The sequence below is a fragment of the Pongo pygmaeus genome, chromosome 4 (assembly GCF_028885625.2).
Source record: "Pongo pygmaeus isolate AG05252 chromosome 4, NHGRI_mPonPyg2-v2.0_pri, whole genome shotgun sequence".
Lineage (NCBI taxonomy): Eukaryota > Metazoa > Chordata > Mammalia > Primates > Hominidae > Pongo > Pongo pygmaeus.
Window position 1 is genome coordinate 81,664,980 of NC_072377.2, and position 15,801 is coordinate 81,680,780.

The following is a 15,801-nucleotide window of genomic DNA, read 5'->3' on the forward strand; positions in this document are numbered from 1 at the left end:
CCCTAAACTCAAAGGTACTTACTGGTGTTATTTGACAATTAATCATGCCACACTGCCTCACAATGTTTCTCACAAACCATCTCAGCTTTCAAACAGCTATGTTTCAAGTTTGTTTGTCAAGTTACCATGTGGAATCTAACATATTTTTCTCAGAAAACAGTATCACATAGTGGTTAGCTTCCCAGGTCAGATAATAAAATTCTGCCTACTCCACAACTCAGCTGAAAAGTGGCAGGAAAAAAAAAAAGTCATGTTACCAAAGTAGGATAGAAGAGAGTGAATTGATCATGAAAATGTTTCCTGAGGTTAGAAAGCAGGTGGATGGGGGCCGGCGGGGAAGAGGACTTAAGAAGATAAACAAGCACAGTCGAGAAGTCATTGTCTTTCAATTAATCGACCCCAACTGATGGAAGAACAAAAGTGTGTCCCCCATGGCTGGCCAGTCCAGTGCGGTCACCTGTGTAAGGAGGCCGTGGAGGTGAAAAGGTGGGGCCAGCAGGCCTCTGGGGCTGCCAAGCTGCAGGACCTGGCACCTGAAGGAAGTGCGGGTGGGGCGGAGGCAAACCTGTATTAGGATGTAAGCAACACTTATCTGCAAACCAGGGCTCACTAACTTAGGGAGGTCCACATGATCATTTCTTTGTTTATTGCCAATTAGATTGTATGTTTCTTGAGTAAGTACAGAGCATAACTTATATTTTCCTACACCCCTGATGAGGTTTACTGTAGTTCTCCACATTCACAGTAGATATAGTCTTTCAGCAAAAAGGGAATAGAAAGGCTCTGTTTTTGTTTTTTTTTGAGACAGGGTCTCACTTTGTCACCCAGGCTGGAGTGCATGGGCATGATCACAGCTCACTGTGGCCTCCAACTCCTGGGCTCAAGCTATCCTCCTGCCTCAGACTCCCCAGCAGCTGGGATTACAAACGTGCACCACCACACCTGGCTAGATTTTAAATTACTTTAGAGACAGGGTCTTACTCTGTTGCCCAGGCTGGTCTTGAACTCCTGTCCTCAAGTGATCCTCCCACTTCGGCCTCCCAAAGTGCTGGGATTACAGGAATGAGCCACCACAGCTGGCAAACATAGTGCTCTTTTTTTCCCTCTCATTTTGTGAAAACAGGATTTCTTTCTCCCTTTAAACAAAGTTCCCTAGAAGGTCAGAGAGACTACAGAGAGGAAACAAGTCAGGGGAAAGATCTTAGGTTCTCTTTTAGCTGGTCCAACTTTTCTTTTTTTGAAATCTTCCATCAGTCTGGATTCTTATCTTGTCTAACATCTAAATTCTTAACAACAGGAACACAGGTTATAAGGGCAAACTTTTTGTAAGCTATAAAGTTATTCATATGTTTGCAAATAGTTATCAAGAAGGACAAGTATACAGTATTTTAATTTGAGAAATGCATTGTTACAGCCTCTTTAGAATTAAAAAACTCTCATAATAAATAAAGCAAATGTATTGTGATATCAAAAATGAGGCGTAGTCTGAAATATACTATGAGAGCCATTCTTCAAGATTGGTGTACATAAAATGTCCCATTAAGTGAACATTAAAATGAAAAAATATAGCTAGAATTAAGAATTCAACATTGACTAACTCGACTCAATGGAACAATTTAAAGATAATCATGGATTATGATAAAGTTAAAGGAAATATGAGGCAAGGAACTCTGAATCACCACACCACAAAAGAAAAAAAACCAAACCTTTAACTTGGGGCTTTGGCCATTTTTCTGTTTTACGTGAAAAACATTTTAATGATACTAAGCTACTAGTGTTAAAACGGTTTCAACTGGTAGCGCACATTACAATCGATACATGCTGTTCACTGATGCATACTACATTATATTATTGATTTAACATAATTTTAAAAGTTAGCAGCCAAAAATAACTTAGTCAAAAGGAAAGTCCTAATTAAATTTCCTTAATTTAAAAAAATACAAATGTGTGAACTATCTTTTAAAGATGAGCGTCCTAATTTAAGGAAAAATAAGACCTTTCTCAATCACAACATGCACTTTCCCTCTGCCTGAAGACAGCATGGATAATTTTTTTTTTCTTCCTCAGAAAACAGGTATTAAACCTGTCAAATTCTGTCTAACATTTCAAAAAGTTATTGACTTAAAATTCAAAGTTATGAAGCTCTGAGCGATAAGGCTAATATGGAAATGCCAATGACCTGCGATTACAGAGGGGCTTTTTGGTGTGTTACCACAGTGCCCAGGCTCCAGAGGGAAGTGGAATGCATGGCTTCCATACGTTGGTACAGAATGGTACAGAATGTACACATAGTACAGAATTGGAACAAAATGTACACGTGGCTTCTGTACATTGCACTTCTGTACATTCTCTTCCCGGAGAGTCAGGGCTATATTTCTGGAGCAGGAAAATTTAACAATTTTGTTTGTCATCCCACCAGCTTGAAAATTTAAATAATTTTTCTACTCTGTTTTGTTCTTTTCAATATGTATGTTCCAAGAAAATTCCATTCTTTTCTTTTCAGCCTTCCTATAATGCTTCAAGCAATGTACAGTCACTTCCTTTTTACTTTTTAAAAATCATTATGTATGTGGCTCTATACAAAAAGAACTGAGTAGCTTATACTACCTGAAAGTCCATTACCTTGCTTCAAAAAGGAAGTAAAATTTCAACTGGTTTTAAAAAGGTAGGAAAGTATTAGAAAAGTTCTCTGATTATAGAACAACCTTAAAAACAGTAACTTAAGGTAGCAAATAAAATAAATACTCTAGGGAAAGATGCTAACATGTTGATCATATAACTAGTTTTAAACATTTCTATAAGTTTATGCTAGTTAGTTTCCAAAGTTGGGCATAAGGAAAAATGAGATTCAAAGAATTTATTCAGCAGGCCACGTAATCAGATATCTACTAATAGATCAAAATTACCTAGAAAGAGATGTTTATTTTGCAACACGAAGATTTTTGTTTTTGTTACTAAATACACCAATTTTTTTTCCTTGGAGTAAACTATAATATAAGTAGAAAATGTACTTGGTTTGGAAGTGGTTTTTCTTTCGCTAACTAAACCACATTGCTTCTCTGCATAATGTAACACTCAAAATACTTGCTTTAAAATAAGAAAACTTTAGCATATGAACTTCAGGATTATTAATAGTTTCTCATTAAAAATGCAAAGACAAATATGATTCATATGCTAGTTTATTTATCTTATTATTGAGAGATAATTTCATGATGACAGTTATCAATAATCAACTACAATATCAAGAAATTCAAAGAACAAAATCTTGCAGAGACCATGTTTTTTGTATTCGGATTTAAAAAGTATGTGATCCCATTTTCACATACCAAGCTGAGAGGCCATTTAGACTATCTCTTTGCTAATTTTTGCTTACTGCTGTAGGGAAGATGATTTCCAATGAACTTTAAATATCTCATTCATGTCTGCCATTGTCAAAAAAGAGAAGGAAGACAAGGAGGCCAAAAGAAGCAGTAGGACAGAGAAAATGCCACATGGATTCAAGAGTTGAGAAAACTGACAGTAAAATATATGCTGTTTGGTTAGCAAAGCAAAAAGGGGGAAAGTATTGCATACACGATAGATACACACTAGCATTCTAAAGCAGGAGACAAGAATGTCAAGAGTGTATTCTTCCCCCACTGCCAGATGGAAGGGCTATTATTATTATAAATGAAAGGCAGCAGTAGTGGATGCCAGGCACTTTTGTTGTGTGCCAGATTCTAAAGTCCAGATGTAAGCAGGTTACCCCTGAGACAGGACAGGCTTCAGTTCCCGCAGCAGAACAGAGCCAATCACAGTTTTCTCAGTGTTTATGATAAGCTGGGCTGTACAGCCTTCCTTCAGTTCCACTGTGACTAGCATCAGTGACCCACTGTGCACAGTTTTAGCTGCAAACCTGGAAGAGAAAAAAGAGAGACCGTTTATCATGAGATGGGGAGGGTAAAGGAGATGCCATACATTCAAATAGGATTAAAATAACTCTTTTTTGTCAAATGAAATAATTTGCTGCAGGCTCCCTATTGCCAAAAACCCAAAGCCAAGCATTCTTCTGAAAAATCAATAAACTGTCCAGCCCATGCTAACCACAAGCAGGTAATTTTAGTGCACATTTAAAACAGAACAGAAAAAGGAAGTCTATTTTACTTATTAGTTTAAACAATAGATGCATGTGAATAATTCTCCATTACAATATATTTGAGAACCATTCATCCACTTGGTATTTAACATTTCACCATGCATAGGGACATTTTAAATAAACCATTGTATTTTTATTTTTAAAACATGTTAAGAAAAGGTACCTTTCTCAAAGAGCTTCAAAATTTAACTCCTCATATCTGAAAATGATTATGTAATAAGTTAGATAATTTTATGTACATTATAAAATTCTTACTAAGTTTCAATGAATTCACTCATGTAAAAGTATTCAAATTAAATCTCTAATGTTAATGATGACATGAAACAAAATCACGTGACAGCTAAGTGCAACCTCCCGCTTCCCTTTTTCTTTGTTTTGAAATGTTTAGAACATTAGATCTTTCTTTTTGCTTTAGAGTGTAACGGAGGAAACTGGAGGTCTAATGCTCTAACTCTAAATTCCAAGACATGAAGAACCTACTGATTACATGGAATTAAAAGCAAAACTAGCCTTTTAAGCACTGCAATTGACTGAAAAGCCGTTGCAGGCATAACGAACTTCTGTCAATCCTGCTAATTCATTCTGCACGCACAGTTGAGCCTCAGGCTCATGAAGGAAGAAGACAGGAACCTCCCAAGCCTCCATTTTCCACATGGAGCATGTTCCACACACTTTTTGGGGGAGGGGGTTTGATTGCAGGGATGACTGGAGAAAAACAAAGTTGCTGCACATGAGCTTTTGAAAACACTAACAAGTGTAGAGCAGGTCTGTGACCTGCTGTGACCCCACTTTGCAGGGCCAATCCCCTTGCCCCTTTCTATATGACACGTGTCTGAATCTGAGCCATCTGCCTCAATTTGCGCAACATCTTCAGCCACAATGGCACCCAGTTAGCCCTGACAACAGCTCACAATACATAAAAATAAAACTGCCGCGCTAACAGCACGCTGCGGACTATTCAAGAGCAAACCAACTGGTCAGTGTCTCATGTCTGACAATTAGCATGGGCCTTGCACAGAGCCCACGGTGTCCACAGGGATCTGTTTAATTACCATCAACATAAAAGAGGGAGTTTATCAGGAGACACTCAGAAAAACTTCACTCCCGACTTAATTAAAATATTAGCCACTTAAGCAGGAAGCAGATTCTCTTTAAATGAAAAGTAATTTCTTTTTTGGGTTTTTAAAAAAATAACATCAAGATCTCATAACACATTAATTTTTTTAAAACCAAACAAGCCATTTTTGGACAAATAAAATAATGAACTAGGTTTTCCAACAATAATTAGAATAATGTATCCAAACCAAAACAGATATGCTAATTTTACTAAATTTCAAATATTATAAACACTTTGAAGTTGTGTTTTAAAATGTTAGCTAATGGGCTATCAACAAAATATGTTAGAAAATCTTCCTAGTCATTTGTTTGTGCACTCTACAAGCATGCTGAAAACTTCCAAGGAATCTGACAGAGCAGTATTCCTACTGAGAGAAGCAATTGTAAGTAACCAGTTTAGGAATATAAATCGTACCAATGTTAAGAGGTTTTTATAAACCTCTTAACACACACACATCCATCTGCTTTTCAGACGTACACATGAGAGATTATGAACTAGGTATCTCAATTTCATCTTTGAGAAACATAAAGATCACCAGCCCTAAAATGATCTCTCTTTTCTAAGGCTCCTCACAGGTTTATGCATTCCTTTTGTCTAAATTTTTCAGACTCTTCTGCTTCATAGGAGAATGCTTATATTCCCGTAAAACCACGTCACCAAAGGATATGAGGTGGCTCTATTTTCCCATTCATTTATGCAACTTTTCCCACAGATTTGGTCATCACGTGTGTAATTCACTCAACAAATATTTCAACAGAGGTCCCTATTTCTGAAAGGGTTATAATTATGTAAACAATAGTCTTATTAGTCCCTTTATTTACTTAACACTTGTGCCTTGGGACCATAGAGGAGATTATGCCTGAATAGGAACACAAAGCACTGTTGTTTGAATTTCAGGGTTGCACAGCCCCAAGGCACATTTTATCTCTTTTCTATTAAAAAACTTAGAGTCAATGTTACAATTAATATAAAGTTGGCAGAGACAAATGTCAATTTTGGTGTCAGTATATTGACAGAGATTAGAAGTAGTATCTTGGACGTATTTTTGAAATCCTATTGCCACAAAAGTCTCAGTACTATAAAGAATAGGGGTATGAAAGAAAAGAGGCATTTGCTTGCACTGCAATGGAAACACGCTAAGCAAATCATCCTAGCAACAGAATCTGCTAGCTGGTGTAAAAGCTACTGCCTTTATTAACTAGGTCTCTATGTTCTAGTGGGCACAAATGGTGGAAGCAATGTTTTAAAGCAGAAGACTAGAAGATCAGATGTTCTGACATTCTCATTTCACAGTTCAGAAAGGATATATTTAATTGGAACACAGCATGATCAAAATTGGTTTGTTTTGGCCCTCGGAAGGCAAAAACCACCACCCCAGATTTATTCATCATTTAACTCCTGCACAGGCTATGCTTCAACATACATGCGAAAAATTGTTATGGAAAGAGTACTAATTCGTAAGTAATAAATAGCTAGCTTTGGGATGTCAGAAACATTGATTATAAAGTCAGTGTGGGTCAGATATTTATATACTAAACTTAATGGCTGACATCAGAACCTCTGTACTTGGCCTTGAGCTAAGATCACACTGTGACAAAATTTTTTCAAAAGGCATGAGAAATTTTTGATCACCATAATGATGATAGCAGCTATCATTTGTTAAGCACTTACTATGTTCTGGCAGTGGGTTCTAAGTGCTTCACTGGAATTATTTCATTTAATCCTATGAGGCAGGTCACTTTATAGATGAGGGAAGCGAGGCCCAGAGAAGTTGAAGAACTTCCTCAGGGTCACACACCAAATTTCTGGTTGAGCAGAAATCTGAACCTAAGCATTCCGATTCCAGGTCACACAAATTATTTTCATATATACAAAAATGCACCCTTAATAATTTGTTTTTATCAGTCAACAGATAAAGTTTTTCCTATTTACCTAACATACACATAATCTATTATTGTTCCAAAAACATTAAGAAGGAAGAGTCCTCTCTTCAAAAATTGTTTACTTGACTTTGTAGTAATGTGTAATTCAAAGCGTGCGGACTTGATTCCTCATCATATTTTACATTTCTGCCTTTAAAGATTTAAAACATTTTAAATATCCCCTACTCTCCTCTCCCTAAAGAGACACCAGCAATGAAAAATACAAAGCCTTTTTGAATGGAGCTGTAACACAGGGAGGGACTACGGGGAGACCAATCAACCTCGAAAAGCAGTAACACCACAAATGAGAACAAATAAGTGGGATGACAGTTAAAGATGTATTGCCTGTGTATGACGGGCTCCATGTTATTAAAAGGATACCATCTAGATATTTTTCATTTCATTCTACCACCAGCCACTTGCTGTTTGTAATCACCAACTGAGAAGGTAAAACTGTTTGGCTATATCTGTATTTCATCTTATTAAATGTCTCTTTGTCTATTATCTCCAGCAATTGACATTTAATCTTTGAAGCCTATAAGAATTCTTAAGATTTACGAAAAAGACAGAATAAGCTGGTTGTCAAAGCTAAATAAAAAAAAGTTTCACTCTTCTTATAAAGTTACTTTGTCTTAACTATAGTCAGAATTATAAAAACAGACCAAATAGCAACAACAAATTTGAAAAAAATCTAATATCTATAATACACAGATTTATTCTCCATGCACTTAAACTATACTTTTTAAGATTTGTAACAAACTGGCTATAAATCATATATGTTCTTTGTTAGAAGGAAAAGAAATCCTATAATTCAATTGTTCTAACAAATAACATTAACAGTACAACATGAATTTAAAAGTATTTATCTGAGAGGCTGTGTCAGTCTCCAGGGTAGTCACAAACATAACATTTTTTACACAGAATCAGATTTGCTATACTTAATGCAACAGCTCTAAGACATGCTTTTTCTTCTCTTGGATAGTCTTCCTGGTTTCTGATTTTTCTATTCTGAGTTCAATTTTCTTGTGCTTTCTGTTCTACTGGTTACCAGAAGCTGTGACAATGACCCACTCAGGCTAAAACTTTTTTTTTTTGTACTCTGTACATGAAGCCTTCAATTACTGCCTGCTGAAGCAGACAGAATCCTATTAGTAAGAAAGACGATCACAAGATGCAGTGCCCTGCCCTAGCTGTATAAAAATAATTAGTCCAAAGTTGACAAATGTGTAATGAAGTCGCACGATCATTATATGTAAGAAATACTGGTTGGAATAAGCCTCCTAAACATCAATACCAAAGCATAGTGATTTGGAGCGCTATTTGCCAAAGGATTTAAAATTATAAATCTTTATTACCTTGAGTTAATATAGTAGAACATTTTAAACAGGCAGAGAATTTGTAAGTTGTAAAAAATTCTATTTTGTTGACTATAAAATTGCATTTTAAAGTTAAACCATTACACTATTGAATTAATAGTGAAGGACAAAAAAAGCATTTACACGTGATTTAGTTTTAGAGAATTTACACAAAGCAATGTATTTTTCCCAATTATTTAAAAAATCACCTAACAATATTGTAGTATTTTCCTCTAACGTTCAAATGAGAAAAGTTAAAATAGAAAATAAACAACCACCATAATTTAGCACTCTCTAGTTTCTACTCTAATCTTCAGAGATGGTATAAAAAAATTATTCCTCACACTATCAGGCCAATGATGCATTCTCTTTCTTTATACAGGAAAGCTAAAAAATCTAAGTGCCCTTGCTTAAAGAAGACATAAAACATCCCAGTTATTTCAGAGCATTTCTGGTTTGTCTGGTGGGGGTGGGGTGAGATGGGGTTAACAAGAGAAAACTAATAGTAAAACAAATACATTCTTACCCCATTCTCTTTGATTCCTTACAAAATTGTCAACCCAGAAGGAAAAGCATCAAGAATACCTGTCTTTCATTTTTACGTGAAAGTTATAGATTCCCATTAGTAAAATTGTTGCATTAGAAGACATTAAATGGTGAACTTAAATAAAACTTTAGAGAATGTTTTAAAGTAAAAATCAGCTGTGCAGTTTGGTTACTTCTGAAATATCCAAATATGCTTTCTGTGTGAAAATTAACTGAGGTCCGCATTTGTTTGTCAATGAACTGATGCTCAGGGCCTGCAGAGTTCAAAGCAGTCAGATAAAAAAGCAGTGCTGTCCTCTAGTGGACAGCCACCAACCTGAGAAAGAACTGTTTTGATTACTAAAGAGGTTCTACAAATCTTCAGTCCTGTTTGAGACTCAAAATTTGTCATATTGTAGAGAAGACCTGAGCCTGATAGTTTTATACTTTAAACTGTTTATACAAAATTTTGTTTCTGTTTATACAATGAAGAAGGTTGACAGTAGTATCAGGGCTTATAAAATTAGGTCAACAAGACGTCCAATGTTATTTGAAAAGTAAAAATTCTTTGGAGAATTACAAATTCTCCAAAATTACCCAGAATTTAAATCCCATATAGTTACCAACAGAGAAGAAAACAACTAACAAACAAAAACAGTAACTCAAAAGTTAATAAACCTAAGAACAGAGAAAGGGAAATATTAGAGACCCCATCAAGAAGTGTCTTTGCCATTTGTGTTTGCAACCCTAGCACTAGCAAAATCTGTCACAAAGGTCTCCAAAAAAACACTAAGTGAAGGAGTTACACGTTATAGATCTTTTTAGGATACTAAAAATAATGTGTACCAGTATTTCCCCTATTAACAATCTTCAAAAAGGTATGTAATAACGGTGATTAACTGGGTGAGTTTAAGGCCTAGAAATGGAACAAGTTGGCCAGGCACGGTGGCGCATGCTTGTAATCCCAACACTTTGGGAAACCAAAGCGGGAGGACTGCTTGAGCCCAGGAGCTCAAGACCAGCCTGGGCAACATAGGGATACCCTGTCTCTACAAAAAAAAAAAAAAAAAAAAAAAAAAAAAAATTAGCTGGGCATGGTGGCATGCACTTGCAGTCCTAGCTACTCAGGAGGCTGAGACAGGACGATTTCCTGATCCCAGTTCAAGGTTGCAGTGAGCTATAACTGTGCCACTGCACTCTAGCCTGGGCAACAGAGTGAGACCCTGTCTTAAAAGAAAAAAAAAAAAAAAGAAATGAAACAAGTTGTTATTTACCTGTACTTGAATTAAATAATAAGACTTTATTTTAAACCTGAAATTAACTGTCTTTATGTGTGTTGATAAATTAAAAAGTTGACTACTTGGTTGCCAATGGATACACTGTTTCACTCACAGCACCAGACTTTCCTAATAGTTAAGGACCTAGTGACAACAGTAAAACAACATTTATTCGACTAGGATTGTAATTATCCACAAGTTGCATATGGTAAAAGCTTGCAAATTTAAAAAGTGACAGGATAAACAAAATCCAAATTACTAATTAAGATATACGGGGGGGAGGGGGAGGGGGGGGGAAGGAATATCAGTAGCGAATACAAGTTAATAATGAAAGTTGCTCCAGAATCTTACCGAATAAGATAAGAACTAAAATCGAATCATGGCAGAAACAGGGTGTTCTGTCTTCAATCAAATATCACATTTTCTCCTCAGAGGGTTAATTTGTGGTTCATGAAAAGGCAAAATGAGTAGGTAAGTGTGACAACTTTTTCAACAATATTATTGTATACAAATGTCAGGATTTCTGACTATGGGTGAAAATGTGAGATGGCTGAGACTGCTGAAAAACATACACAGTTATGGTCTAAGACTGTTTTATAGACACCGCTCTAATGTACTCCCGTAATGGACAATACACTATCTTGCTGGAGCACTCTGGGATATGTGTAAGAAAAATTAAACCAAACATCTCATCTACTGGCATCCCTTACTGACTAATCGGTAAAAAATAAAACATATAAACATAGGAAAAAATATTTTGAAATGTGTCATGTGGCATTACAGCTTGATAATTCCAGGCAGCCTCAAACTGTGGACTTTGGAACATTTGCCTTCTAACCACTCGGAGTGCTGCCTAAAATAGAGATTCCTGGGCTCTGTCTCAGATTTACTGAAGCTGAGTTTTTGGGGTGGGTTCCAGAAATCTGAGTTTTACACAAACTCACACACGATTTTTTTGTACAGAAAAACCTTAGCGATTTCGGAGCTACAGGTTTTTTGTTTTCTGCTTTTTGGCCACTGCACTTACTCCTTAGTGCTGTTATCAGAGGACATGCAATGTAATAAAAGCAAGGCACCTCAATTTCCACGACGTTGAACACAAACCTCCTTCCTAAACCCTTCCTGGATATTTCACAGAGAATCACATGAAAGTTTTCCTGGCCCTGAATGAACCCGGGATCCCCACAGCTAACGCCTCTAATCTCCTACCTTCGAACACATGAGGTCTTGCCCTTTTCGCCTTTGCAGTCCATTCATATACTGGTTTAATGCTGTCCATTTTGCCCTTGGGATACACTTTATTTATGTATTAGTTTACTAGTATTGTCTTAAGTAATACACATTAAGACCTTCACAATGTATAGTATATCTCATTAAAATAAATTTGAATATCTTACACAGGAAATGAAGATATTCAACTACATATTTAATAAATGCTTTTTGATGATGATGGAACTTCTCATTTTTGTAATACTCCTTATCATGCGTTAACCGTAATTTGGAAAACAGCAGATTGACACAATGACCATAATTCTGCATCTCTTTTTTTTTTTTTTTTGAGATGGAGTCTCCCTCTGTTGCCCAGGATGGAGTGCAGTAGTGCCATCTTGGCTCACTGCAACCTCTCCCTCCTGGGTTCAAGCAATTCTCCTGTCTCAGCCTCCCGAGTAGCTGGGATTACAGGCGCCTGCCACCAAGCCTGGCTAATTTTTTTTGTATATTTAGTAGAGACGGGGTTTCACCATGTTGGCCAGGCTGGTCTTGAACTCCTGACCTCAAGTGATCTGCCTGCCTTGGCCTCCCAAAGTGCTGGGATTACGGGCGTGAGCCACCATGCCCGGCCACTCTGTATATCTCAATAAGATGATTTTGTTCTCAAAGAGCAGGTTTTTCAAGTAAGTATGACAGAAATGAAGATAAAGTTGAGTCTCTCAATAGTATACTGTTTGGCTCTGATCCTATCACTCATTTAGAAAATTACAACTAAAAATCATATAATCTAACAGTAGAGCTGCTTTTTCAATTGATCTTTAAAAGTGTTAACGAAATAAAAAATGTTTCTGGGTTTTGAAGTGAATTTCATAAAACCTGTGCGCCTTTAATTGGCTTTTCTTAATGACGGCCATTTTCTGTTGCTGTGTTAGGAATCATTTTCTATTAAGTGTTCAATTAAAATTTGTACTTTATACCATTACATACTTCTCCACATTAATAAAGGTTCACTTTTCCTTAGATAATTCTTACACTAAGTATTTCTTTACCTGGCATTTAATGTAAAAATGTATAAAATTTGAAGAGTAGTAGAAATAAAGTATTCCAAAATTAGGCAATGGAAACTCTATTCATTAAAGGGTTAGAACGAATACACTAATTCTTGTTAAAAGTCCTCTCAGAAAGAAAAGATCCTGAAAAATTAAATAGAACATAAGCCAGCCAAGAGTAACTTATCATACTGAAAATTTTAATCTCTTAAAATACTAGTAGTAAAAATGCTTTTCATACTTGGTGTTTTTAAAAATAATCCTAAACTGATTACCATTAATAAATATTAGAGTGGCTTTGGTTCTACTCTTTATCAACTCAAAAACATAACTATCACAAAAGAATAAGGGAATCATTCAAAATCTCATAGGGATTTCAATTTTATCATTAGCAATTGAATAATACATAAACTTAGATAAAGAAATGTATTAATTCCATAGGGTAGGGTAATATAATATGAAACACTATAGTTAAAAACATTTATTTCAATAAAGTGGTAAACAGTTAATTTACATTATTATAATGTAAACACTAATTGCTATTTCATTTTAAATGAAATTAAGAAAAGCAAAAAAAAAAACCGTACAAAAGTACAGTTTTATTAACAATTGTTTATTTTGGTTTTAATTGCTATTAGCAAAAAGAATGAGAAAAAGTGTTAGATACACAGGATAATAATTTATGTCAATATCTGTATAAAAAATACAAATAACTTTAGGTGTTTGTTACCTGGAAGCTTTCTAAAATTTAGAACATTATTACAGCCATACTTTAGCTATAAAAGCAAATATGAAATATTTTTCAATTCAGTATGGTGGGACTTGAGAAGCAAGTTAAGACAGCACAGGCTATTCTTAAGTATCTACAGGTATTTTATTGACTTTTGACTCTGTAGTAACTTGGGCCCTCCCCCAGGTTACAGAGCCAGACATCAGGCCACTGATGATACGGGTAGAACAGAAAAGCCTCAAGACATTGTGGATGAGTATGAGGACCACGAACATTAAGTTTTGGGTTCAATCTCTGCACTCCAAAGTCAAATATAAATGGTTCTTAGTTGTGTGTCTCCTCTGCATTAGCATGGACAATTGAGAATTGATTGTAATTTTAATTTAAATCATTTGAGCAGGTATTACAGGTATTACATTCCAAACCAGCAAGACAAGTTACTGGCAAACTATCTTTAATAAGAATTATACAACTGTGCTAAGGGTCCCTCTAAGTCTATCTCCCAATAGGAAGATAGCTTTCTTTTTATGTGGCTTTGTAACTTCACTTTTCTTCTTTCTTTTCTCTTTTTTTGAGACAGGGTCTCACTCTGTCACCCAGGCTGGAGTGCAATGGTGTGATCACAGCTCACTACAGCCTTGACCTCTATGGGCTCAGGCAATCCTCCTACCTTAGCTTCCCAAGTAACTGGGACCACAGGCATGTGCCACCATGCCAGACTTAATTTTATATTTTTTGTAGAGACAGGGTCTCCCTATGTTGCCCAGGCTGGTCTTGAACTCCTGGGCTCAAGAGACTACCCACTTCAGCCTCCCAAAGTACTGGGATGACAGATGTAAGCCACCTTGCCCAGCCTTGACATTTTTTCTTCTCAGAAACAAAAATCTAGACAGCTGCCATTGCTTTCAGAAAAGTTAAAAAAAAAGAAACCCAAAACAACCTATACACAAAACAAAACTAAACTAGATGTTCCAGCATAAACAGTGGCTACTCTATATTAAAACAAGACTGCAGTATTGCTGGATACTAGGTGTTTCAGGTAAAATTTCATACTGAAGAAGTTATACTTGATAATACAGCATTTTGATGTTTTAGTAAATTCAATAATTCCAAGGACCCATAAATAAAAACAGTTTCTGTTAAAGAAAATTACCTAGGAAAGTGAAAAGAAGTATTTAAAGCAGAATAAAATTGAAACAGGAAAACTCAAAATCAAAATATTTATTTTCACTGAAAAGGCTTTTGTTTACTCTTTTCCCTATTGAACAACATTAACTGATAAATAACTTGTATTTTTGTGGTGGTCTGTATCATGACCTTACATCCATTTTCTTATTTTATCACCATCCTACGTGAGATAGATAGAGCTTGTTATAAACTAAGAAATGAAAGCGACCGGACGCGGTGGCTCACGCCTGTAATCCCAGCACTTTGGGAGGCCGAGACGGGTGGATCATGAGGTCAGGAGATCGAGACCATCCTGACTAACACGGTGAAACCCCGTCTCTACTAAAAATACAAAAAATTAGCCAGGCGTGGTGGCGGGTGCCTGTACTCCCAGCTACTCGGGAGGCTGAGGCAGCAGAATGGCACGAACCCGGGAGGCGGAGCTTGCAGTGAGCCGAGATCGCGCCACTGCGCTCCAGCCTGGGCTACAGAGTAAGACTCTGTCTCAAAAAAAAAAAAAAAAAGGAAAAAAAAAAAAAGAAATGAAAGCATGAGACCTCTTGAGCAACTTAAAAAAAAAAAAACACTACAAGGGAAATCTATTTTTCAACTAGTACATGCAGTTTTTATTCTGCCGTGATTAGTACAGTGAAGTTAGACAACTACGGATACAGTAATGGCAGGTCAGCTCTTCTGAAGTCAAATCTGATGTTCTTTCATAGCTATCACAGAATTTCATTTCAATCCTCCCTCACTTTTTTTTCCTGCCACCCATTTCCAAACACATGAGGAATGTAAAGCACATAAGAAGTTATAAGTTCCCCAAGATTACCAAGCCCATTAGTGGCAGAGTTAGATCTAAAACCCAAATCACCTGTAGCATTTTTCATATGGGGCCTCTCTTGCTCCTGTGTTAACTAAAAAAAATGTTTTTTAAGGTCTGCAGGCCTTCCCTTTGATGCTAAATTTGTTTTCTATGATTGATAATTATATAAGAAAGGGCACACTAAATATATAGTGTGTAGATATTTTTAATGGCAGAAGTATGCCTGCCATGATATGGTTTGCAACGAATTCCCTTAAGCTCACAGAGGACTGTGCAATCACCAAATGGATAAGAGATAATTATTTTTATCTTTACATTCATTTAAAGCCACTGGCATTCATAAAAATACAAGAGGGCAAACATTAATCACATTTTCTGCTGCCTTTCGGGACAAATAACTTGGATCTCATATTTCAGATACTTGGTGATAGAAAATATTACTGGTCTAAGAAACAGAAGCTGTATTTACCCCCATGTTGGTCATCT

General features: G+C 36.1%; 1 protein-coding gene across 1 annotated transcript in view; it reads right to left on the minus strand.

Annotated features, from left to right (window-relative positions):
- Positions 1 to 3,161: 3,161 nt before the first annotated feature.
- The window catches only part of AP3B1 (adaptor related protein complex 3 subunit beta 1), a 289,899-nt gene continuing 277,259 nt past the window's right edge, over positions 3,162 to 15,801 (minus strand). The window contains exon 27 of the mRNA XM_054487813.2: positions 3,162 to 3,895. Coding sequence (XP_054343788.1) covers positions 3,742 to 3,895 — 154 coding nt within the window. The 3' untranslated portion in view covers positions 3,162 to 3,741. The remainder of the gene's footprint in view (positions 3,896 to 15,801) is intronic.